The sequence below is a fragment of the Polistes dominula genome, unplaced genomic scaffold (assembly GCF_049000335.1).
Source record: "Polistes dominula isolate Pdom_NZ unplaced genomic scaffold, Pdom_raw_medaka contig_68, whole genome shotgun sequence".
NCBI lineage: Eukaryota > Metazoa > Arthropoda > Insecta > Hymenoptera > Vespidae > Polistes > Polistes dominula.
The window spans coordinates 575,968-603,938 of NW_028301034.1; the positions used below are offsets into that span (position 1 = coordinate 575,968).

Here is a 27,971-nt window from a genome sequence, read left to right on the forward strand (position 1 = left end):
AGTAATTTTCCTCGTAATGAAAAAAACAAAGCAAAAAATAGACGAAATTGAAAGACTTTCAGGACCCATTTGATATTTCGATTTGTTTCGTTTATCGCTTAATCCGCCACTGATATTTCTAATTTCTTTTTCTTGATTACGTACTAACGAGGAAGGCGACATTTTTTAAGTATATATCTATCCATTGTGAAATAAAGCAAAGAAGCGCACTTGTACCTGTATGTAATGTCAAATGCAAACAAAGTACTACATCGTTCCTCCTCGACGCTTCCCATTATCAAAAAAAAAAAAAAAAAACAAATTTATTCGGTGCTTAAATCACTATTTTTTCTACATTACAATTTATCCATTGTCGTTTGATTTGATTCACGAATAATGACATTTTTAACTTCATCGATTATTTTCGTATTATTACATTGGTATATTTATTTTATTGTATTCTACGTCACACATTTCATAACACGTAAACAACATTTTGAAATCTTTGTCATCAAGCGATGAGATTTTCGAGTTATCTCGAAAGAAAATTTTCTAATTTCGTTTAATATATATATATAATATAATAGTATAATACACACACATACATACAAAATTCAAAATTCTCAACGACACGATTGTTTCTTTTTTTCCTTGAGGTTTGTTCACCCGGGCGCTCAGTCTCTGGACCATTGTGCCCGGGCCCCTTACGGGGAAAAACCTATGACCGTAGCGGTCCCGCGGGCAGCCCTGACTCCCTTACAAAGCGCAGCAGTCTGGCCGCCCCTGAGCCCACTATGTCGAAGTTGTTGCGGTGGTCCCAAGGATATTATTTCTGATGTCCGCGAGCCCAACGCATTGAGTTATGAGATGGAGGGGGTATCCTCCCCTTTGCCGCACCTGCCGCAGACCGAGTCTTGTGCAAGGCCCAGTCGCGTAAGGTGCTTTCTAAGGTGCCAGTGCCCGGTGACCAATCCTACAACCAGCCTCAATTGGACTCGGTCCAGGTTGATCAACTCGGTATCTAGCTTCTCCGAGGGCCCTGAAAACAGAGCCTTCGTGTGCCTCATGCCAGGGCCTTGCACCCAGAGATCCCTGAAGCGGTCCGTGGCCCACTTCTTAGACCTCCTCCGCATGAGCCCCTCTGACACGCTGATGTGGCATTGGTTTGCCAGATCGTGCCGTGAAGCTCCAAGTCTGGCAAGCTCGTGCGTCCTTTCGTTGCCCTGAACGCCAATATGACTCAGGCGCTCAGTCTCTGGACCATTGTGCCCGGGCCCCTTACGGGGAAAAACCTATAACCGTAGCGGTCCCGCGGGCAACCCTGACTCCCTTGCAAAGCGCAGCAGTCTGGCCGCCCCTGAGCCCACTATGTCGAAGTTGTTGCGGTGGTCCCAAGGATATTATTTCTGACGTCCGCGAGCCCAACGCATTGAGTTATGAGATGAAGGGGGGTATCCTCCCCTTCGCCGCAACCGAGTCTTGTGCAAGGCCCAGTCGCGTAAGGTGCTTTCTAAGGTGCCAGTGCCCGGTGACCAATCCTACAACCAGCCTCAATTGGACTCGGTCCAGGTTGATCAACTCGGTATCTAGCTTCTCCGAGGGCCCTGAAAACAGAGCCTTCGTGTGCCTCATACCAGGGCCTTGCACCCAGAGATCCCTGAAACAGTCCGTGGCCCACTTCTTAGACCTCCTCCGCATGAGCCCCTCTGACACGCTGATGTGGCATAACACGATTGTTAATGATTAAACAAAATTTACACCATCTTTCTCTCTCTCTCTCTCTCTGTCTCTCTCTCTTTTTTCCTTCTTAATCTATGGACGTTCATTTGCGTGTTACGTTTGTCATAATAACAAATTAAAAGATGCCTATTTATAGCTGGTTGAAATAACAATTAAATGGTCTAGTGGTCAATTAACATGCATACATATATATATATATATATGTATCGATGTATATATCCTTTAGCCATTGTTCCAAAAACTTCTCTTTACGATCACTATCTCTCACTCGTGTAAAATTTTATTTATTTGACATATTTCATTTTTTCTTTTTCTTTTCTTTTTTTTAATTTATTTTTTTCGAAATTAGCTCTCCCATATGCTAACTGAAATATGTCATTGATTATTAATGTATGATGTCATAAAAACAAATAAGTTATTCGATGAGTTATCTGAATAAATAGTACGATAACGATAATAGTTATATTAAATAATAATAATAATAATATAAAATAATAATAATATTAATAATAGCGATAACCAATATCGTCATTGTCATCATTCTCATAACGATCACAAAGTTGCGAAATGAATTATTATCCGTTCCAATGAAATATTTCATTTATCAACGATTCTTGTTTTTCGATCAATCTGTTCTTCAATGAACAAAATTTTATTAAAATATGAATTTTCATTTGTGTCGTTTATATTCAAAAAAAAAAAAATAAATAAATAAATAAATAAACAAGATACAAGTACAACAACAGCTAAAATTTCAGATAAAAAAAGAAATGTTAACACAACTACGTAAATAGAATAATAATATTTTTCCTTGTTGACGCATAAAGTAATAACAAAGCAAATTAATTGCATCAAAATTGTTTATCAGATCTGAGATAAGTAGAAAGAAGAAGATGAATAAAAAAAAAAAAAAAAGAAAAAAAAATAGGAAAAAATAATTAAAAAAATAAAAAAACAAATATACGATAATTCAAAATCGAGTATGCAGTACGAAAAAAGGTGAAAGTTTCATCGGCATTTTATCAAATAAAAACGGCCACTCACACACACATACACACATACACACACACACACACCAACACTTTCGCATGAGTAACTTTTAAATGATGAGAAATTCTTGGACCATCTTATACGTGTAAAAACGTATATATCTGTATACCTGTATATTTTTCTATCACGGATTCGTCTGTGACTTTGTCTTTCATGCTCCATGTGGGTATCATTAAAATATCGTCAATTATTTAATATTTTTCGTATGATTAATTTTATCGTCAAAACTCGTGTTTTCGGAAAAACAATATACTACGAGATGAAATTTTATTTTCAAATATAAATAAAAATAAAAATAAGAATAAAATCTTGTGAGGTATCTTCTCATAATAATAAGTAAATTTAATAACAAGAAAATATTGTAATTCGAATTAATTTAAGTTATTGTTTGTATCGTTAAAAACTGTTAAAAAATTATGATAAAATATATAAATTCGACTAAATGTTTAACAATGTTATGTAAATTAAGAGAAATATATATATATATATATGCATAAGTCCTTAATGAACTTTCCGAAACACGAGATTACGTTGCGTAAATTATTATAAATTCGTCACGCGCTGGTCGACGTGACGATGTGTATCCGCACCATTAAAGATTCAATAAATGTGTTTAATTATGAACATTCTATCTTTCTTTTGTATTATATATCAAATTTCTTTCTCTACTATATATACGTAGGTTGAAACTTAAATAATGGCAATTATTTATTCACAACCGATACAAAAGAGTTACATGTTTGCACCTGTTACTGTCCCTCAAAGTAGTCACCAGCTTTGTGTAGAACCCATTGCCAGCCATGTGGAAGGCGTAGTATATCGTCAGCAGAGCCTGTTCTGATGTGATCAGCAAAATATCCTTTCTTAAAAAACTTTGGGGTTCCCCATTCAGAGGCTATTAGTATATCGTGATGAGGTTGATACCAGAAATCGTATCCAAATGTTGCTTTCTTTTCACCTTTAATCCAGGAGCCTTTAACTTCTAATGTTTCGCTATCGATACAAAGAAAATCACCTTGTCCGTCACCGTTAGGCTTACCCATCGTAGAAATAATTATTTCACCTGTTGGGAAACAGTGCGAAGTGTGTGGCGTTGATAAACCATATTTATGCATCTCTTCTGGTTCTAAAACCTTTATTCACGTATGTCGTCAGAAAAATTCAAATCTTTTTAATATATACGTAGATTGGAACTTAAATAATGTCAACTATTTATTCACAACCGATACAAAAGAGTTACATGTTTGCACCTGTTACTGTCCTTCAAAGTAGTCACCAGCGTTGTGTACAACCCGTTAGCTGAGCCTGTTCTGTTGATGGTGCGAATGGAGCGATCTACTGCCATGTCTTAGGGATCCTATAGGAGGGACGCGCCATGTACATTGCTGGGGGACAGGAACTCGTGTAGTCACGTGATTGCGCGCGAATGATTCAACTAACCACAGCCGTTAATACATACTAAAGATAAACATTGCTGCGCGATGCAACGGAAGCTGTCCCCCCACATTTTCAGCCTAGCAATGTACATGGCGCGTCCCTCCTATAGGGTCCCTACCATGTCTCATTCAGTGTTACGATACGGCGTAAGAAAGCCTCTCATTCGCGCTCATAGAGCTCCAAGTGCGTCTGAGCAGCTTCGTAATGCATCCATTTCTGCATTTCCGTCAATTCATGCGGAACCTATCGTGGCATTCGCTTGAGAACTGTTCCAGAGATTCGACAGGCAGTAGACCGCTCCATTCGCACCATTAACAGAACAGACTCAGCTAACGGGTTCTACACAATGCTGGTGACTACTTTAAAGGACAGTAACAGGAGCAAATATGTAACTCTTTTGTATAAATAGTTGCCACTAATTAAGTTCCAACCTACGTATCTATGTATATACAATCTTAAAACATGAACTTATAGAAATTTATTTATCCAGCAAAAAAAAATAAATGTCTACGTTTAATTACCGATCGATATTCAATATCGATGAATAACAAATTGAGATTAAAAAGAAAAATGACCAAATTGTAACATATGTATATTTAAAACGAATATATTTGACATTTGATTGATTTTTGTTATTTTTTTTTTTTTTTTTATGCAAAACTAGAAGCTTTACTGAACATTTTATTTTGTTATTCAATATAAACTGGACATGAATAAAATATTATAACTTATAAATGTTACGATACATATTTCATACTTGCAAAGGAAAAAATGTATTTCAGTATTTAAAAAAACAAAAAAAAAAAAAAAAAAGTAGATCGTGTCAAAGATTAAAACATTTTCACAGCAGACGTTTATTTTCATCCCAACTTGAGAAGATGGAAATGCAATAAGGGTAAGTTTGATGATATTTAAGAGTAAAAAAAAAAATATGATTTAAAAAGTAGTTAAACGCAGGGTGGTGTATCGATTTTAAGATACGGGGATAAATTTAGCACGATTTTGTAGACGTCGTTAAGAAGTTCTGTCTAATGGGGTTAACTTTTATCATTACTTTAGTTAAAATATTCTTACCACTGTGATTAATACCTTGTGATTATATTTAACGGATACTTTAAAAATAAACAAACAAAAAATAAATAAAAATAAAAATAAAAAAAGGAGATTGATTACGTCGTTAATGATAAAGATAAAAATAATCTTGATTATCTTTTTTACAGTGGTCAAGTAAGTGTTGAGTTCAGGGGTGAAGGGGTAGTCAGAGACATGAAAAAATGAAAATTTTCAATAATCTTTTTTTGCCAGTGTAAATCATTTTATTTTATAAAAGTAATAATATGGCATCATTACATAATGTTTCGACTTTGACTTCACAAAATTTTGAAAAAAAACAAAATTAATAATTACAAAAGTTATGGCTGTTTGTGTTCCAACAGAAGTTCCTTGCGGTGACCATCATAAATCCTTGGAGATTTATCTAAAATCAATCGGACAAAAAAAAATTAGTTTTATTAATAGATAATCTAGTGCCTGATCGAAGCTTTTATTTTTTTTTTTAAATTAACAAAATGGCGGCGTCAGGAAATTGTTCTCCAGATTTTCGGAAAAAAAAAAAACAAACAGTTAATTGTTTATAAAAAATCGAAATTTAGATTTTTTGAGCCCATCACATGGGATGACCCCCTTAAAAATCAGAATAAGTTGACATAATCAGTTGTTTATTCTTTTAATTTTTTTTCTTTTAAAGATAAAATATCTTAATAATGTATATAATATAAAAAATAAAAAAGAACGATTGATGATATTAAAAAAGAAAATTACTGAATATTAAAGTTATAATAAATATTGCTAAATTTTTTAAACAGAGAGTAAATTACAAAAGCAATTTTCAACAATTTTCTTTCTTTTTCTTCTGATAACTGTTGGTTACATTCACGTGACATATAATAATTGGTTTTTTTTTTTTTTCTAATAGTTGATAAAAACAGCTGTCGTCTTAACAACCTTCATTAAGAAAATTGACTCTGCATTACGACGATTGCAGAAAACCTACGCACCCGATTCAATATTTTCCAACCTAGCCTTTGTTATACATCGGAGAAAATATTTTCCAGGAATTTACTTCTTGAGAAAGTTCATTTAGCGAAAAGCAATCGGGTAAAATGACTAATTTGTTTCTGGATAAATTGAAAAAAAAAAAGAAGAAGAAGAAAGAAAGAAAGAAAGAAAGAGAAAAAAACCCCAAGAACTGATAAAAAATAAAATGACAATCAATAAAATAGAATTTACGCAAATGGAGTTTTAGTATTGTTGAAAATAGAAAAAGAGGTAGAAAGAGAGAGAAAGAGATAGAAACAAAAAAAAAACAAAAGGCAAAAATAAATAAATAAAAAAAAACAAAAAGAGTAAAATAGTTTATGGCGTTACTCGCGTCTCGTTGACTCGAAATAATTGAACTTATTGTTGGCGAGAGTTGTCCCATTGCGGGAAAGGGAAAAAAAGGATTTACAAATAGAAGGCGACCACCGTTTGATAAACGATCGAAATTGTTGAAAATTCCGCGAAGCGCAAAACTCGAATACCTCGCCCCAATTCCCAATCATCTGCCGTCAGAATGACTTTCCCTTATTGGAAAATATATACGTTCGTTCAACGTATACGATTTGATCGTAAAAAATTTCTACGAAATATATTTGTATACCAACAGTTCACGTGGGGGAGAGAGAGAAAAAAAAAAGAAAACTTTTCAAAGAAATAGAAGTAATAGGAATAGCGATCGGAATTGAAAGAACTTGAAATTTTTTAGTGGTACAGTTACGAGATCGACCTCGTTTCGTTCCTTTTTTTTTAATATTTCTAGCAGAAATTCTCGTTAATCTCAAAACTAAAAAAAAAAAAAAAACACGTAAGAATAAAGAACTAACTCGCAATGTAAATAGGTACTTATCAATTTACGTATTCATTTATGAATTGGTATCATACGATGACTGAGAAAAATATTCCACGATTATATTAATTTATTTATTTATTTATTTATTTATTTATTTATTTATAGCAGAAAAGAAAAATTTACACAATAATAACAAATGTTACTATATAGTAAATCCTACAAGAGGTAAACGTAGTTACCTGTCCATAAGCTGGTACAAAACTTAAATTACTAATACTTAAAGGGACACGTCAACAAAAAAATCGATTTTTTTTTCGATTTTTTGAAAGAATATTATTTCAAAAATATTTCTTCAAATTTTGGTAAAGATCCGCGCATTATTTACGAAACTGTAGCGCTCCAAGTAAGTTACCAAAACTTTAAACGTTAATTTCTCCTATCCGCGTTTTTAAAACGGTGGCCCTCGCTGTGCCCAGACCATTTATCCGATCCTTACCAAATTTTGTACAGTAATACTAGATACACGTATCTAGGGAATGAACGAAAGGATTTTTCGAAAAAATGCCAATTATTTTTTTTTCTTCAAAAACTCGGCGATTTTTCTGCAAAGATGTCAATTTTTTCTCAAAAAGTCGACTATTTTGAGAAAAATTAAAAAATCAAAATTTCCTTTCGTTCATTCCCTGCGCCAACATCTCTACTAAAGGACAACACTCGGTTTTTTTGTTTCTGATGAACCAATTTTTGCCAGTGAGGGCAACCGAAAATCACCTTTTTTTTTTTGGACTCTTAGAAAAGTGGCCACAGACAACACAATTTACAATTTTTTTACACACAAAAAATTGTGAATATAGTTCAGATATATAACTAACATATACCAAAAATTTGTATTGATATTAATAAAACTGGCTGCAAAAAAAATTCACAAAAATACCGCTTGTTTTTTACACTCGAAGGTGACGCGTCCCCTTAAAGGTGCTAAATAAAGATGCCGTTTAATTCTTAAATTCATTTCTTAATTCTCAATTCTTAAATTCAAAAATATTAGGACCTTGAATAAGTTCTCGCTGTTTCATCAAAGATGGCAATAGCAGTACTCCGTGCTTGAAATTTCGAATGGTAACGCACTTGCAAGGAAGTACTGTATCTAACCTGAAATTTCAGTGTATGATAGTTCACTTTAGTGTAAACAAAGTAATTTTTTATTAGTTTTGAAAATGTCTACATTTGTGCCAACTAAGAAATTATAACAAAGATAGTAAGTTAAGATAACAACTAATATAACTAAGAAAATATAAATATATTGAAATAACATTAATAAACTTTAGAATAATTGTCAACAGTGATATAACGGTATATAGTTAAACAAAATCACATATTACATTTTTTAATTTACGCTTGATAGTATAAGGAGATTATTCGTCATTTCTTTGAGATCATCTGGTAACTTATTAAATGCTTTAATAGCTACAACGTAACTATTTTTTTTTACTACTCATTGTTTGTTTTAACTTTGGCACTTGAATATTTGTTTGCCTTCTATTATGTATAACTTTAGAATAAGCGACTCTTAAGGGTTCATTCTAGTTTATCATTTTGAAAAAATCAATTTATTTTTTTTTGCATTTTTCGAAAGTAGTCATATGAAGAATTATCATACAAAAATTTTAGAACGATCCGAGCAGTTTAAGTATATTATTTTGCGACCCAAACACATAGAGATATTAGAGGAGACAAACCATCTGCGATGGTGTAAGTGGAAATGTCTCTGCATGAATATAGCTGCAAAAAACAAAAGGTTGATGTTGACCTGACAAAAACAGAATTACTTGAAAGATGTTTAGGTGGCCACACTCAAAATAATAATGAGTGCTTCAACAAATGCGTTTGGGCTATGGTGCTTAAACACCTATTTAATGGTAAAAAAAATTGTTGAAATAGCTTGTAAATTGGCAGCTGGTATATTCAACGAAGGTTTTGATCCAATACTGAAAATAATGCACGTTTTGGTGATAAAACTTGGCCCTATCGCAATCAATTACGCTAGTAACCTCGATAAGACGCGTGTGCGCTCAGCCAATCGTTTGACCGGAGAATCTTTGATAGAGGCCAGGACACAACGAAAAAAGACTAGAGTGGAAGAAAATGAGTATTTTGAAGAAGCAGAAGGCATACTATATGGTGCAGGCATCGCAGAATAAGGTAAAGTCAGATTTTTTAAAAATTTGTTAAAAGAAACTTTAAACGCGTTTTTCTCGAAACAACGTTTTTTCGGTTGGCAGGCATGATATCTTCGAAACTACTCAACCGATCCTTCTGAAATTTTAACCACATACTGTAAACATGAATGGCTATCTCGCATGCTATAACCAAGTCAAAATATTAATTTTTACTATTTTTTTTTACAAAAAAGTGCGAAAAAAATCAACGATTTTTTTCTTTTTCGAAAAAATGGCCGTCATTTTGTTTTGTTTTCATAAAAATTGATAGTTTTAGCATACCCGATAGCCATTGTCATACTGAATTTAAAACCGTTTAATTTTTTTGTTTTAGACCAACCGTTCTCAAATTTCGATGCCCGCCAACAGTATACCTACTTTTGAAGGGTTCACTTTTGTCAGCCATTTTGGATGTCAAAAAATGTTAAAAACAATAAAAAAAAATTCTTTTCTTGTACTTCTAGAGTGTATTTATCATACCCAACAACTTTCATATGTATACGTATCCTACAAAGCCTAAAAAAAAAATCGTGAAAATAGCCTTTGTTTTGGCGTATAAACCAGAATGAACCCTTAACTTATCATAGTGATATACTAATGAAATCAAGGTGAAAATTTGAGTTACGTTTAAAGGAACTGTACCTAGATAAAATGTATTTTTGTAAATTATCTTTAACAGCCTTGTCTGTACTCGTTGAAGCAAATACAGTGGGTTTTTGTTAGCACCATCCCAGCCAATTATACCATAATTAATTAAAGAATGAAAGAAAGCATAATAAATTGTCATTGGGTTTTTTGTTTCCATAACTTTTTTCAGTTTAGCAAAAATAAAAATTAGATATTTTGTTTTGTTAATTAGGTACTCAATGTGTTTGTCCCATATCAAATTAAAATCAAAATGTATTCCTAGGTATTTACAACTTTCGACTCTGTTTATCACTTGATTTTTAATTTTAATATCAATCGTAATTTAATATCAGAGGTACGCTATCACGATAACATCCAAAAGTTATAAAGAAAGTCTTTTGAATATTTAAAGACAATTTATTCAGAGCTAGCCAAACATCTACTTTTTTTAGCAAAACGTTCATCTTGTCTTGAGCAGCAGACCACGTGACATCATCAGAAATGATGACTGTATCATCAGCGTAAGATATTATCGCTTTCTTTGGCATATCAATCAGGAGGTCATTGACGTATAGAATAAACAACAAAGGACCCAATATTGTTCCTTGTGGCACACCAATTAATATTGTTTTATACGCACTAGTAACATTTAGTATTTTTACCCTTTGTTGTCTATCCGTAAGATAGTTAGTAAATAAATTCAAGACTTTTCCTCTAATCCCATACTTGTCAAGTTTTTCAAGTAATATTTCATGATTGACAGTGTCAAAAGCCTTGGCCAAATCAAGAAAAGTTGCTATTATCGGTTTGCTTTGGTCTAGCTTGTTATCAATTATATTAACTATTAGGTTGGGGAAAAAGTTATCCATTATTTTTACGTTAACTTCAAACCTTTATTTAACATACTTCTGGTTGTCTGATTTTGATCAAATATGCACAGTTTTGTTCGTTAATTTATTAACGTTTTAAAGGTAGCTTCACAATGGCTGTCTCATAAAAGTCTTGGTCCCTATTTGCGAAAAACTCTTGTGATCGATTTTTTCAATCTTCTTTTAATGTCAATTTCTTATCAATAAGAAAGTTTTGCAGTGCAACAAAAATATGATAATCGCTTAGTGTAAGGTCTGGTCTATATGATGGATGCATCAAAATTTCCAAACCAATCTCCTGGAGGTTCTGGGAAGTCACTATAGTCATGTGTGACCTGGCGTTGTTCTGATCAAACACAACACCTCTCCTTTTAGCCAATTCTGGCCGTTTCTGGTCAATCGCTTGCTTTAAATGATCCAGTTGTTGACAGTAATGATCTGAATTTAGTGTTTGGCCATATTTAAGCAACTCATAATAAATGATTCCTTTCCAGTCCCACCAAATGCACAGTAGAACCTTCCTGGCCGTTAGTCCTGGTTTGGCTACCGTTTGAGCTGCTTCATCGCGCTTTGACCACGATCGTTTTCGCACAATATTGTCGTATATGACCCATTTCTCATCCCCAGTCACCATCCGTTTAAGAAATGGGTCGATTTCATTCCGTTTGGCCAAGGCTTCGCAGATGGAATTTCGATGCATCATGTTTTTTGGTGTTAATTGGTGTGACACCCAAACATCGAGCTTCTTTTTGAATCCAGCTTTGCGCAAATGGTTTAAAACTGTTTTATGGTCGATCTTTAGCTCCTGGGCGATGCTACAACTACTAAGAAGCTGATCAACTTCGATTATTTCTGTGATTTTATCGACATTTTCGACGATAGGCTAGCCTGTGCGAGGTGCATATTTAACATCAAAAATACCTGAACGGAATCGACGAAACCAAAATTGCACGTAATTATCTGTTACAGTATTGAGAGTGTAAGCACCATTTACAATTTCACCCGCCTAGCTTGAATTTTCGTCTTTAGAAAAGAAAAAGTGTGAAATGTACGGAATTTTCTATTTGTTGACTTTCATTTTGAACACCCTGTAAATCACAATTGAATAAACCAAACAAAAAATGGTAAAGGAATTTTTTTTAGCTCTAAATGTCACCTTTCTAGCAAGGATAAATTTGAAATTGTTTGATTGATATTTTGCGAGAAATCGATAACTGAAGTCATCTAACGAAAAAATAATGGATTACTTTTTCCCCAACCTAATATATTGTAAAGAGCATCCGTTGTACCTCGATTTTTTACAAAACCATACTGTCGATCTGAAATGATTTCAAATTTAATTAAAAATTAATAATTAAGATTTTTTTTTTGGAAATAGAAAATAAAAATAATAAAAATGTAGATGATTGAACAAAATTATTTGTTATTAGTTTGATATACTGTTGTCATTTTTATACTAAATAAAAAGTTAGAGGAATTATAATATTTGTATTCATTAATACTAGATTTACAGATGTTGATTATATACCCATTTTTACTAAAATTAGTCAATTTGACTTTTTTTTTTTTGTTTGATTTATATATATATAAATCTTAAATATCATTCTTTAAAAGTATACTTTGATTTCTCGATTTTTATTGAAAGATAAAATGACACAGTTTTTTTCTATAAAACTTTATACATCTGAAAATTTTATTCTGACCTGATTTATAAAAGCTAAAGCCTAATAAACAAGTTTTACTACTACAGTTCAAAAGCATAAAAATATAATGATTGAAAAAATATAAAACTTTTTCCGGAAACAGTAATAATTTATAATAGCATCAAACATGGCGTAAGAATTGCAGAAAAGTCAAGATGGTCTACAGTTGAACGGAACAACACAATGGTTGACATACCCGGACGATATTGCTTTGTTAGGGGACAATCAAGAGGCATTAATTATTAACGCAATAATATTAATAAATAATACTAAAGATTTGGGACTGCAAATAAGCGCAGAAAAGACCAAATATATGGTAACCGATAGAGTTCAGAATAGGCCTAGTATTGGAACTTTGGTAGTCCGGGATAAAACTTTTGAGCGGGTCAGCAACTTTAGGTATGTATTTAGGATCGATCTTAAACCAGACGAACGAAATTAACGAAGAGCTTAAGAAAAGAATCAATCTAAGCAATTCATGTTTCTATTCGGTTAACAAATTACTCAGCTTGCGGTTGCTGTCTAGGCGATTAAAAATCAGGATATACAGGACAATCATCCTGCCGGTAGTCCTTTATGGTAGCGAAACGTGGTGTCACTTGCGTTACGGGCCCAAAAGAAGAGTTGTTTCGTAAAATGTTCGGTACAAAACGCGATGAGGAAACGGCCGTAATGGAGGAAACTCCATAACGTTGAAGTACATCGATTGCACAACAAACCGGACATTATCAACGTCGTAAAATCACGTCGATTAAGATGGGCTGGTCACGTGGTGCACATGGGGAAGGATCGAACGGCGCACAAAGTATTGGTCGATATACCAAACGGGAAAAGACCACTAGGTAGACCGAGACGTAGATGGGAGGATAATATTAGAAGGAACCTGAAAGAAATAGGATACGAAGACCGCGAATGGAAGGATAGCATTCAGGGTTGCGTCAGGTTGCGTCTGGTTGCGTCAGGGTTGCATCACGGGAACAATGGCGGGATTTGGTATTTGCGGCAATGAACTTTCGAGTTCCTAATGCCAGTTAATAATAATAATAATAATAATCTAACATGGCGTAGGTATACTTGACCAAATGACCCGAAAATATAGCTTTAAAGCAGATTCTCGTAGATAACCTCTATAAGTTTTCTATAACATTTTAGATTTAGCATCTATCAATGCTTTGATTTTACATAAAGAGACCACTCATGTAAATATTTCAAGAAAAGATTTTATTTTTCTATTGGCTGTAGAACGAATAAATAAATATAGATAAGATGTCGAGAATAGATTCATTCCATTGATAAAAATTCATAGTAGTGACGCACGAAAAAATTGTTAGGTTCAAGAATCATGTAATAGAAATAGATGTAAGAACTTTTTTTGCTAAATGTAATCGAAATGTTAGCGAAAAATTTATTTCAAAAATAAAATTTATAATATGTAAAATGAATTTTTTTTAAATAATAAATCTTTCATTTCTAAATTTTGATTTAATTTAGTTTTTCTCATTGCATAAAAAAACACTTCAATTTTCTTGTATGAGTCAAATTGATTCACTTTAATAAAAATATTTATATAATCAACATCCATAAATCTAGTATTAAGGTTACGTGTCTACTTAGGAATGAATATTGCGGTAATTAGGATGATTACGATAATAATCTAGGATTAAACTAATTAACAAACTCGTATATAAAAATCTTAACTAACGTGAATAATTATTCTGTTAATTATTTGATATTAATTCGATATACCATCGTCGTTCATATAAATAGATATTTAACGTGAGAGTTCACACGTAGGTTTTTTCTAGGACATTAAATTTCGTCATAGTAACGCAGAACAAGAAAAAAAAAGCATTAATAAAAGAACGTTGTTCGTTATATCAAAATTCTTAACGACGAAATTAATTACCGAATCAACAAAAATGAAATCGACATTTCCTGCTTGATAAAATCGCAAACAGAACGTCTTGATTTACAAATGGGTCAACTTCGAAGGAGACGACGTATAAATATATTAAAGGGTATAGAACGAAATTGAAAATGGTTTCTACGTAGTTTTCACATTGCTGATACAATTCAATTAAAAAATGCATTTTAAAAAGCTTTATCACTTATTTCTAACTAATATTTATCACGTTGAAATTTTTCACAAAAATTGTTACCGAAGTAAAAAAAAAAACTTGTTATCAAAACGAGTTAATCCTGGAAAATTTTTTAAATAAATCATTTCTTTCTTTCTCGTAAAAACATGTAAACAACATGAGGAGAAAGGATTTATCATTGATATATACCATATTAGTTATATTATTATTATTATTATTATTATTATTATTATTATTATTATTATTATATAATGTAATTATGTGTGTATATTTCATGTTACGTCATACTAATTAGTTTGAATTTTCCGTTAAGAAATTGAAATCCGTTTGTACGTCAAATAAACATTTCGAAATATAATAAAGACAAAACAGAATAACACGTGAAAAAATTATTTAATAAATTATTAACAATTTTGATACAAAATTATATGAATAAGTTAACATTTAGATACGATAGATCTTCCTTTGTACGTTTGATCAAAGGACCTGTCTCTACAAAGTTATCCCTAGACAGATTGATCGGGTATTACATATACGTATAATATCTGTACAAGTTATCTCGAAGGGATACCATATAATAATTATCTTCATTGAACCCGATTGGACAAGAAACTTTGACGAGATCTCAAAGAGACTTTGTAAGGTAAGATAAGATCGTTTTTGCCATTAATAATATTATAAAAATAGAAGGAATATCTTTAAAAAAAAAAAAAGAAAAAAAAAAAGAAAGAAGAAAAAAAAACATTAGCCCTTTTAAAACAAACTTGTTAAAAAAGCATTCGCTTCATTTTATCAATTTATCCGTTCATTCATACGTGTAAAACGCGTTTATATCATAGTGATATATAGGTACTACGATCGAGGTTGGGTTAGTTACCTATACGAACGCCCACGTGTTATCGTTAGATGACAAAGGAACTTCCCATACCCAAGATTCTCTAGCAATTTCTCCGTGAAAGGACCAGAATAACGAGCTTTGATCTTGCCGCCTGACCCCACCATCCTTCTCTAGTTACGAGTGTAATACGAAATTGTTAATATCAAAGTATTATCGTTATGAGAATAATCCTTATGATAATTAACAAACAGAATGATATACATATATATACTAGGGGTGTCCCGCCACACATTGCTGTGGCTCACAATCAGTCCGATACACACGTCTTTAATTCAAAAATTTCAAACTTTTTGGAATAAGCTGTAACAATACAATCTGGACCGTTTTAATGAAAATTTTTATTAAAAAGTTATTACAATATCTAACGTCATCTCGAATATCGACTAACTTCAACCTGTAAACTTTTCGTACAACAATTTATAAATAAAAAATTAATTAAATAAACAAATTTAAATTGGACCAAATTGTACGTCTAAACCATTATCGAATCCACCTGAAGACACCCAAAAAATTTCATTAAAATCGCTTCAGCCGTTTAGGAGGAGTTCAATAACAAATACATGCACAGAAGAAATATATATATATAAAGATATATGTAGGAGAGTTTTAAGTGTCGAAGATGTAGACGAAAAACTAGTATTTAGTTCTTTTCTTTATATTTTATTTTCTAGAAAAGAAAACTCTATTCAGAGACTAAAAAAAAAAGATTAGGAAGGCCATAAAACCATAAACAAACCTAAGGATTATCAGGATATATTGGTGCAATAAAAACCCTTTGTGCAGTGTCGGGACCCTTTGAGGAATTTCGGATTCCTATGTAAACATATGCGATACCATAAAAAGAGATAACATTCCGATGTTCTAGATCAAGTTTCTTTATGCATAGTTCCCACTACCGAAAACCATAGGCTGTACCCGTCGGTGGACTATGGGGGTGGATCCTTATGCTATTGGTAAATAAGATTCGTAAGCTCCTTCCCTCTCCAAAGGGGTGTAGGTCATTTCTGATATAAAATACGTGGAAAAAAATAAGAAAGTAGTTGCAGTCGTAGTCATAGCCGTAATTAGTCATCAGTTGTAACAGTCGCAGTTGTATTATAAGTCGTTATCAGTTGTAAGAATACAGTCGCTTATCTAAGTGTTGTAACCTTAAGATTGTGAAACAATTATTGTACTTTTTCTAATACCTATTTTAAATAAATCTTATTAGTAGAATTAAACTGGGTGTATGTTCACCTTGCACCTCTCACCCTAAATAAAATTCCCTACATATATATATTAATAAAAGAAAAATAGAACACTAATGGTACTTTTATTGCTACCATAAAATAATTTTAAATATCAAAGAAGGAGAAACAAATGAAAGAGAGAGAGAGAGAGAGTGAGTTAGTTAGTTAGGTGATGTCTTAGAAAGCTAATATGATCAACCTTGTAGTGCATAACAGTTATCGATGCACGACTAGAAGGACTCCCTTTAGATACCATTATCCTGAATGCACTTTGCTCTAGTCTCTCCCTTCCTCTCATCTCCTCTCCTCTCTTCTTAGTCCACCATGAGCAGAAGCAACTAAACTACGAAGCTGGGCTGCGTTCGACAGATAACGGAAGTCGCTAGCTATTGGTACGAATTCTCAATTTTCAACAACTATGCTTCAATCTATATTCTCCCCCCCCCCTCTCCCTCTATATATATAATATATATATATATATATATATTTCTTTTTTTCATTCGTAAAGTTCTTAAATAAATAAATTCATTTATATTGTAGATAATACACGTACCGTGAAATACGACGAATCAATAGTTGAACGTTTGAAAAAAAAAAAATGTCTTTTCATCGAAGTATTTCTTCGAATTCTATAGAACTTATATAATATGGTGTATTAAATTAAATGAAAATATTTAATTAATTAGAAATAGAATGATAGATACATATATTTAATCAATCGATTTATTATATCTTTATATGTTGTTATTAGTTATGTTAGTGATGTTATTATATATTGAAAATAAAATATATGAATGTGAATTTGTCTAGCAATTTCTATCCTAATCTACGGACTAGCAAGCATTAATAAACAATAATATTCACGCGAATAAGCATGTTCTATTATACAAGAAATTATTGATCAGATGAGATTCGTGAGAGTAGGTCTTCGTTGTTCACGATGCTCGTCGTTATCGATAAACCAGTTAGTATCATCGAATTACGTTCGACACGAGATAATGCATTTTAGTGGTAACATAATACAACTCTATTTTATAAATTTATTTTCTTCGTTTTTACGTTTATCGTTAAGATGTTTTTAACTATCTCGTTTTATTGGATTATTATAGAACAGGAGTGTCAACTTAAAAACGATATTTTCTCATCAAACAACTGTGAATATTCATAAAAAAAAAAATATTATTCAAACGTTATTGTTTATAATATCAATAAATAAAAGTATGTCCAATAAAGGATGAAAAATATGAAGGTCAATTATTGATATTTGTCTTGATTTATTTGAAAAATGTTGAAATTAAAAATAACAAGAATGACATTTAATATTCATAATACATTCGATGCAACCGAAATTTGTATTTGTTGTTTTTCATTTTCCTCCTCCCCATAGTAATTTCGGTCTTACGATATTGTAATAAATGTTCTTATTTCGTGATATATTATATCTACTCGTATCATTTGTAAATTAATATTATCATCAATGTGTGACGTATATGCTCGTTTTCATTAACCCACTCACCTAGACCGTTATTCATCGAAAATTGTTAATGGATACGTGGGAGAAAGCAAGTTATTTACAGCCACATTTATCGATAAATAAGTTAGTCGTATCGTATCGAACCCTAGGGAAGACTTAACGTAACACCTTCTCAATAAAATATCATATAATATAATTTAATTTATTGTTAAAAAATAAAATTTAGAAATGAGTTTAAAAGTTATCTGAAAATTGTCAATTATTGTTAGAATATATATTAGGACCTTGAATAAGTTCTCGCTGTTTTTTTACAAAATAAAAACTTTATTTAAAATATAAGGAACAAAAACGTTTTATTGAAAGTATTGCCCATCACTAGAGACCACTTTCTCCCATCTTTCTGGCAATATATGAATTCCGCGTTGGAAAAACGACATGTCTTTTGAGGCTATCCAAGAATCGACCCATTTTTTAGCTTCTTCGTAAGAATGAAAACGCTGGTCAGCTAAGCCATGTGCCATCGACCGGAATAGGTGAAAACCGGAAGGAGCTATGTCAGGTGAATACGGCGGCTGGGGTAAAACTTCCCATCGAAACGTTTCCAGGTAGGTTTTCACTGGTTTTGCAACATGAGGCCGGGCGTTGTCATGTAACAAAATCATTTTGTCGTGTCTCTTCTCGTATAGCGGCCGTTTTTCTTTTAGGGCTCGACTCAAAAGCATCAATTGAAGTCGATAGCGATCCACCGTGATAGTCTCATTCGGTTTGAGCAGCTCATAATAAATTACACCCTGCTGATCCCACCAAATACAGAGAGGAAGCTTCAAACTATGGATATTTGGTTTTGCGGACGATGTTGATGCATGACCAGGTTTACCCTATGATTTTCTACGCTTTGAATTATCATAGTGTATCCATTTTTCATCGCCAGTCACGATACAGGGCAAAAAACCTTTTCTTTTCTGCCGTTGAAGCAGTAGTTCACACGTGACAAAACGCCAAAAAGCATGTCTCTTGGCTTCGATTTATATGGCAGCCAATGTCCTTGCTTCTGGATCATTCCTAACATTTTTAAACGTTTTGAAACAGTTGACTCATCAACTTGTAATGTTTTTCCAAGTTCTGCTAGCGTCTGAGATCAGTCTTCATCGAGTAATTCCTCCAATTCTCTGTCTTGAAATTTTTTTGGTGCGCCAGAACGTTCTTTATCCTCAAGTTCAAAATCATTATTTTTGAAGCGTCGAAAGCAGTCTCTGTATGTCGTATCCGACAGAGCATTGTCACCATAAGTCTCAACAAGAATTCTATGTGCTTCAGCTGCCGATTTCTTTTGAATAAAGTAATGCAATAAAATCCCCTGCAAATACACTTTAGTTGGCACAAAAGTAGACATTTTTAAAATTAATAAAAAATTATTTTGTTTACACTAAAGTAAACTATCATACACTGAAATTTCAGGTTAGATACAGTACTTCCTTGCAAGTGTGTTACCATTCGAAATTTCAAGCACGGAGTACTGCTATTGCCATCTTTGATGAAACAGCGAGAACTTATTCAAGCTCCTAATATCACATAAGATGTACAAGATGTTTCGTAATATGTGGAATTCACTATAGAAGTAGTCAAGGAACCAACTTAGGGTAATCATTTTGAGCATCTTTTACGATAATAAGCTATCGTGAATTATTGAAAAACAAATGTGATTATAACTTTGAGAAATGTTCAAATAGGGCACATGTTTATAATTTAATTGTTTTGTATGTTTCTTGTTCATACTTGAAGTGGGTCCCACATATTGCAAACTATTCAAATTAAACTTATGTTAGACGGCCGTACTGTGAAGGCTTAATCTACATTTGAAAAAAGTACAAAAAAAAAAAACACACAAAATGTTATGTAAAGGTTGTCAGAAAGATTGACAGAATTATGAATGAATTTTTTATACGTAAAATGAATAATTGCGGACTTTTTATCAGAGCACATTAGAAGGTTGACTGTGTTTACATGCATTATGTGTATTTTTATCACGTCATAATATGTCACTTTTGTTTCATTAATAAATTGTTACATAACATAATATTATATAATAAAAAATAAAAAAAAAAAAATAAGAAATGTTTAAAAATACACTTCAAAATGGATGTTCTTGTACTCGGATGTAAACTTGATATCGATTAATAATAAATTTAATAAACACAACGTATAATATATCAAAAGCATTTTCCTCAAGTATTTTCCTGAATGCTTTTTTAATTCTTTCAACTTGTTCATTCTATGATATTAATTTCTTTTGTATAAATATTAATTGTTTAAAAATATGTAATAAGTAAATATCGAGTGATGTAATGGTTGCGTCAAGATTGCGTATACAAAATTCATTCATAATTCTGTAACACAACTTTTCCCAACGAACTTTACGTAATATTTTATCTTTTTCTTCTTTTTAAATGTAGATTAAGCCCACGCAATTTGACCATCTACTATTTGAAAAATTATTTATATTAATATATATTATACAATGTAATTATACTTTATTGCATATAAAAAAGAAAAATATAATAAAATTACAAATATTTGGGCATATCGTTTAAAATGAGATACCCGGCTACAATGTTTAAAGATAGATACTTTATTATTCAAAATTATTATTACTAATTAATTTTATAAAGAAAAAAAGAAGGAAAATATATGTGTTAAGTGTGATTTTAATCAAGAGAATCTACGTCGTTTTAAGAATCTAGCCCCTAGGAAAGAAAATATAAGTTAAGGGATAGGGTGAGTTTTCGAACTAACGATGCGTACGGAAATTTTGATCAAAGGCGAACGTTCGTGAAGCTCGGTTCGGTTAAGAAGAGAAAAAGAGAAAGAGAGAGAGAGAGAGAGAGACAGAAAGAGACAGAGAGAGTGAGAGAGGGGAGAAAAGGGGTGAGAAAGAGAGTGAGAAAAAAGTGGTGAGGGAGGTTAAAGGTGGACGAAGATCGATGTCGAGAATATAACTGTAAGCGATTTTGCCCTTTTCCTTTTTTTTTCTCGAATATCCAATATTATAACAAATTTAACTAATAGTAAACTAAAGGTATAAAAAAAATCTACAAAAAATATATAAAATTTTATATCTGCTATAAATAAATAAAAATATAGATATTATTGCATAATTAATTGTTAAGATAATTATATTACGTTTGTATGTTTTATAACAAGCACACGTAACGTTAAATATAAATAATATAAAATATATATATTATATTTAAATAAGCTTATAAAATAAACAGTAACAAAATATAATAGTATATATATATATATATATGTAAATATGTATTAGTAAAGCACAAATACTTTTAACATACCATACTCCTTTTTCTTCCTATATATATGTAAAGGTCTCCCTCCAACAACACTGTAGATAGGTTCCTAGAAAATGCCGCGTTATTTGAAACCGTGTTGTTTGAGACCCAAAACTAATAAAAAAAGAGGGGTTACGTTCCGAAAACTTTTTAAAAACAAATATTTTTTTTTTTAGGTGTAAACTTCTTTAGAATGAATGTAATTTGAAAAAATGTAACGGAGCGGTAGGCGGCAATGTAACGGAGCGGTAGGCGGCTGTGAAACAGAGTAGCTGGCGTCTATAAAACGGCCAAGATACTAAATAAAAAAAAGAAAAAAAAAACAAACATATAGGATTGTGCCTGCAAAAGAATGAGACAGAATAAAGATATACAATTTTTATTATTCTAAATCTTTGACTCGTAGTCCGCACCGCTCCGCACCGCATTCCACATATCGCATTCCGAATTCCGCATATAACATCCCAAATTCCGAATCCCAATTTCCGCATACCGAATTCCGCATCCCGAATTCCGCATTCCGCATTCCGGATAACACATACCACATGCAAAATAAAAAATCCCGATTTCCGCATCCCGAATCCGCATCCCGAATTCCGCATCCCGAATTACGTATCCTGGATTCTGCATCCCGAATTCCGCATCCAGAATTCCGCATTCCGCATCCCGAATTCCGCATTCCGATTTCCGAATCCAGAATTCCGCCTCCTGAATTCCGCATTAAGCATTCGCTCGTAATAACGGGGAACATTTAGAAGCCTCGTAAACGAGCCTCGTAAAAGAGTCTTGTAAAAGAGCCTCGTAAAAGAGCCTCATAAACAAGCCTCGTAAATAAGCCTCGTAAAAGAGCCTCATAAACGAGCCTCGTAAATGAGCCTCGTAAAAGAGTCTCGTAAAAGAGCCTAGTAAAAGAGTCTCGTAAAAGAGCCTCATAAACGAGCCTCGTAAATGAGCCTCGTTATGGCTCGTTTATGATGAATGATGAATGAAACGCTTAACGCATAACACCTAACATGAAACGCTTAACAGAATAATACCAATAATTCGAATAAAATTGCAGAATAGTATTTCTAATTTTTTTAATAATGCATAAAACATTGGTACGTTTTGAATACGGACCTTCAGTTCTTTATACAGTCATATATCGTTAAGAGATAGTGATATATGTTCGTTCTTGATGCTGTATTGTCCTAACACGTTTCTTTGAATAATATATCTTTTGTGCACGTATTTGTAATTTAACTTCTCCTGAACGGCTGGACCGATTTTAATGAAATTTTTGTGTATGTCTTCAAATGGATTCGATAAAGGTTTAGCGTTACAATTCGGTCCAATTTAAGCTTTTTATTTAATTAATTTTTTATTTATAAGTTGTTATGCGAAAAGTTTATACGTTGAAGAAGGAAAAGAAAGAACTATATAATTTTACTTTAAAAATATAAGTAATTTTTATTTCAGGTTCTAACATCTTTTTATGTTAGGTTGTTTACTCAATATAATTCTATTAAATAAATGGGCATATTTTGTGACAAGATTTTAGGCTAGGCAACTTGTTGTTTATGTAGAATTTGTAAAAGTGAATTTATACACAAGTTCGTAAGAAAGAAATATTCAAATTGTGCAACTATTTAACAAGTAAAAGAAACAAATTCCCTCCTTCGCGTGCGTTAGATGATATACATGCATGTATAAATAGTATTTGCCCTTTGTATTTTGTAATAACATTTGAATTATTCAATTGCAGTGGAATCGTAGCAATTGATCTTATTATATCGAGTTACGATCACACACAACGATCATAAATTTTTACATTTTACCTACATTAATAATTGCAACTTTAGGAAATGGACTATATTTTTTAATTATTATATTATGTCAATATATTACAAAGATGATATAACGTCATTGGCGAAGAAATAAACGTCATATCTGCAGGCAATAGATTCGTGAATATTTTCGTTTTTTTCTCGTCTTTTTATGTTATAGAATGCAAGATAATAATTAATTGAAATAAAAAAAAAAAGTATATACTCCTATTTAAAAACAAATTATCTAGGTTTTTATTATATGTCATCCTTACAAAGATCTTTGTAAGAACGAAATACTTTGCATGCTCTTTGTTTCAAATTATTTTCTACGATATCTTTTACAATAACATCTGAATTGGTATTTTTAGGATTTATGACAACAGTCATAGATGCATTATTATCAGTCAAATTAATATGTTTCCTGCGTCGAGCAAAGATAATTACTTCAGAATCATCAGATTTCATTTCTTTTTTACTACTTTTAGTTGCTTTAGCCTTGACATGCATATTCTCATTATCTTTTTTATTTTCTTGAAGATCTATTGCTACAGTTTCTTCATGAGCTTTTTGTAATGATTCCTGTTGATGATTATTATCTTCTTTTTCGAATTTGTCAATAGAGGAAACATTATCCTTATTTAAACCTACTTTGGAAATATTAGGAACACGTTTATCTTCTTTTTTATCATTATTTTTAAAAACAATATTATTTTCTTGACTAATTTCCGAAGAATTCTTTGTATTACTTTTTAAAATATCTTCAGACAAGTTTTCAATATTACTGCGTATACTATCAGATCCTTTAGCATTTTTCTGTAATTGAACAATTTTATCAACCTTAGATTTGTTTTCTTTGACAGTAACATTCTTAACATCGTTCTGTACATTGTTTGTTAATGTTACTGTAGTGTCCTGTTTGTTATCAACCAATGGAATACTCGTGTTTTCTGAACAAGTATTAACAGTTGTTGCAACTTTAGCTTTTTCAATTTGATGAATATTTTTATTATCTCCTAAATGTTCTCTATCTTTCTTTGTCAAACACGTACGCGTGTCCACTTTGTTAGCAGGCTTTAACTTATCTTCGAATTGATCGAAAGTAATCTTAGAAGAATCTTTACGAATTTCTACATTAACATTTTTCTCCGAGATCAATTTTGTATCATCTGTTTTGTTATTGAGATTAGATTTACTAGGAGATACAATTTCACCTTCTTCCAAAGAATCATTACTATCTGCTTTAATTGATTCATTTAAAAAATCATTTGTTTTTTTCACAACATTTATAGTTTGTAATTCGTCTATTTTACCTTTCCTTTCGCAAGGAGTACTTTCACGATCTTCCGAGTTTCTATTATGTTTCGTATGTTTGGAATATTTTCTATCATCAGTTTTATAATTTGTCGATTCCTTAGTTTTACTTTTACTTCTTTCATGTAATACAGATTTAGTGTCATGTAAATTGGAAGATTTGTTTCCTTTACTTTTCGACGAATGACAATCCGTAGTGCCATATTTTTCATTAGATCTAGTTTTATCTTTATCTCTGTTTTTATCTTTGTGATCCTTGTTATATCGATCATCATGATGTTTATGTTTTCTGTTAGAGTGTTTTAAAACAGGCGATTTATTTCGTTTATAATTATATGTATCTTTTCCATGACCATGTTCGATACTATCTTTGAAATATTTGTTATGATCATTACAAAATTCTTGTACATTTTCTTTTTTATAATATGTGTTGTGTGATCTGGAATCTTTATCATATTTGTTATTATTATTAATATTTCTTTCTGTATGAGGATTATTATTTTCTTCATTATTTAATTTGTTTTTTGTACTCGTCATTTCGTGATTAAATCCTAAAAATACATTTTCATCAGAAATAGTAGTTTTATTTGTACACATATTTGGTTCAACATCTAATTTTTGACGTTTGCTAGAAGGAGTATCAACATTGCTCGACCTTTTCTTAGAATCTTTAATACTTGAAGCTGACTTTTGTTGATTTGTCGAACAAACAGTATTACTTTCTGTAATATTAGTATTATCTGTTAGATTACATATCATTTCTTTATTTTCTGAAATTGCATCATCCACATTTGAATTCAGTATACTAGGGTATGAATGATTTTCTTTGTCATCGTTATTAATATTTGTAGGTTGTTCATTCTTTTCTTGTAATAATAACTTTAGTTTCTTTTCCACTTCGTCTTCTTCCATTATCTTTTTACGGAAACGTTCCGTGTAAACTGTAGTAGTAGCAGTATGAGGTACTGGTAACTTTTTAGAAGAATACCTTCTATTACAAAATTGATTATTTAAATAATCGTAATCTTCTGCTTGATCCTCATTCAATTGATTAACATTAACAATTGCAAATTGTTGAAAATTTGTTTCGTAAGAATTACTTGCAACTGTATCATATTTATCGTTATTTGAATTTAAATTAGGTAACTTCGTCCTATCATTTTCAGCGTACGTTTTTGCATTATGATCGTGTATATTTTTTTCAGATAACTGCTGCACTGATTTGTTACCATCCTTTACATTTTTATTAAAATGACCCCTTCTTAAAGTCATATCGTCAACCCTAAACAATTATTATAATAAAGTTATTTAAATTATAAGTAATTATTCATTAATAAAATATATTTAAAAATATATTTACTGTTTCCTAAGTTCGGCTATCATTCTATCCTTACGTGAAATTTCAGCCTTTGCTGTTTTAAGCAGAGAAGACAAGTTAACCTCCAAAGTTTCCTTAGCCTTTTGGGAGTTTTCTAATTGTAATTTAAGTTCGCTAACTTCCTTTGTCAATTTTTCACATTTTTCAAAAATATCTTCATTACTTGGAAAATCCTAAAACAATATACATTTTTCAATTGTTATATTTCAAAAACAAGAGAGAGGGAAAGAAAATATGTAGAATAATATTTCAAAATGTATTACTGTTTCATCATTAAAACTGGGCAAGTCTTCATAAATGTCGATATCTTCGCTGTCCATTTTTTTCTATATTTAATATTTTATACAAAATTAATATTATTTAATTTTTACAAATACCATAATGAAACATATTTCCAACCTGAAAATGTTGCTGCAGTGTGCAACTGGTTTTTTTACGCTGCCATCAGATGTCCCTGCAATCAGTTATGGTGTGGCGATACGTGCCTAGTGTATCGACGCGGCACACTGGCGCCCTTCCTCCCTATGCGGGTACTAGACTAACTAAACCCAAGTTGAACGTAACGGTCGAAATGTAAGTTAGTCCTATATATGGCGTCCAAGAGTTTAGTTGTATCTTGTTAATAAATTTATATATTTTTGTTACTTTAATTGACGACTATCGCGTAAATCTCCAGATCAACCTTTTCCGTTAACCTTGTTCCCCACATAAACAATTGGTGCCGAAACCCGGGAATATAAAAAAAGGAAAAAAATGGAAATTCAGGGAACAAAGACCGGTACAGCAAAAAATGGCGCAGATAGTCGAACAGAGAACAAAGGACCCGAGATACAGGCAAGCGAATTTCGTAGCGTTAAATTAGCTCCTTTCATGAGAGACGAACCAACGCTATGGTTCATGATGCTAGAGCGTGAATTCGCAGCTTATAATGTACGCTCTGATGCCGTAAAAAGCGCAGCAGTTGTCCGACATTTGGATGTTGCGACCTTGAAAATTGTGGCGGACATAATTGCCACCACGTCTAACGATTCATATACTGAAATAAAGGAGGCATTGATCACACGCTTAACAGCGTCGGAAGAATCAAAATTTCGACAACTCCTTACAGGCTTGGAGCTACAGAACAAAAAACCTTCAGTTCTGCTAAGAGAAATGAAATTATTAGCAGGAGACAATGTAAGTACCCAAGTCCTACAAACCCTATGGTTACAGAGATTGCCAACGAGAATACAGGAAGTACTAGCAGTCGTAGAAGACGTTGGTCTCGAACGTCTAGCAACCCTAGCCGATAAAACAATAGAAAGAACAGGGCATTATGAGGTAGCAACCATAGTTGACAAAAGCTCGGGAGACGAAACACAAGATAGAAAACTACATGACGAAATGGCACAGCTCACAGAAAAAATGGCCCACCTGGAAACCTTAGTAAGAGGTAAATATCATGGCAGACAATATGATCGACCAGTTTATCATTCCAGGAATAGATCAAGATCTAGGAGTCGTAATAGGAATAGACCATGCTATTTCCATGCAAAATTTGGCGAAAAGTCATGGAGATGTCGTAAACCTTGTAACTGGACCGGCCCAGATCAGCGAAAACAGGGAAACTAGATACACCATCTAATATTGAGGCGATTGGAGATGGTGCACAGAGACAAAGCCGCCTCATAATTCCAGACAGAATATCCGGAATAAGATTTTTGATAGACACAGGCGCTGATATATCTGTTATCCCAAAAACATCTGGTGACAGGAGAACATTAGACAGCGAATATAACCTATATGCTGCAAACGGTTCAACCATTCATACGTATGGTAAAAAAGTACTTTCCATAAACCTAGGCTTACGTAGACAATTTATATGGAAGTTCACAGTTGCAAAAACAACAAGAGCAATTTTGGGAGTAGATTTCCTA

The 27,971-nt window shown here is 32.2% G+C and overlaps 1 protein-coding gene across 2 annotated transcripts; it reads right to left on the minus strand.

The window, feature by feature from the left end:
* Nucleotides 1-21: 21 nt before the first annotated feature.
* Nucleotides 22-26,793, minus strand: FLASH (FLICE-associated huge protein). 2 transcript variants are annotated; one of them, XM_015329371.2, is made up of 5 exons: nucleotides 26,455-26,793; nucleotides 26,319-26,381; nucleotides 26,038-26,228; nucleotides 21,562-25,959; nucleotides 22-5,683 (listed from the first exon to the last, which is right to left on the minus strand). In XM_015329371.2, the coding sequence occupies exons 2-4, from the start codon at nucleotides 26,373-26,375 to the stop codon at nucleotides 23,622-23,624; spliced, it is 2,586 nt and encodes an 861-aa protein (XP_015184857.2). In that variant the 5' UTR covers nucleotides 26,376-26,381; nucleotides 26,455-26,793; the 3' UTR covers nucleotides 22-5,683; nucleotides 21,562-23,621. The 2 variants fall into 2 exon arrangements, with proteins under 2 accessions (XP_015184857.2, XP_015184856.2); XM_015329370.2 differs by lacking the exons at nucleotides 26,319-26,381; nucleotides 26,455-26,793 and having other exon boundaries at nucleotides 26,072-26,209.
* Between the last annotated feature and the right edge of the window lie 1,178 nt (nucleotides 26,794-27,971).

Bases quoted from the DNA above. Each gene is read 5' to 3' on its own strand.
- FLASH (XM_015329371.2), bottom strand. From the start codon at position 26,375: ATGGACAGCGAAGATATCGACATTTATGAAGACTTGCCCAGTTTTAAT. The intron at 26,229-26,318 runs GTAATACATTTT...ATATTGTTTTAG, and splicing joins CCAGTTTTAATGATGAAACA to GATTTTCCAAGTAATGAAGA. The intron at 25,960-26,037 runs GTAAATATATTT...ATAATTGTTTAG, and splicing joins ATAGCCGAACTTAGGAAACA to GGTTGACGATATGACTTTAA.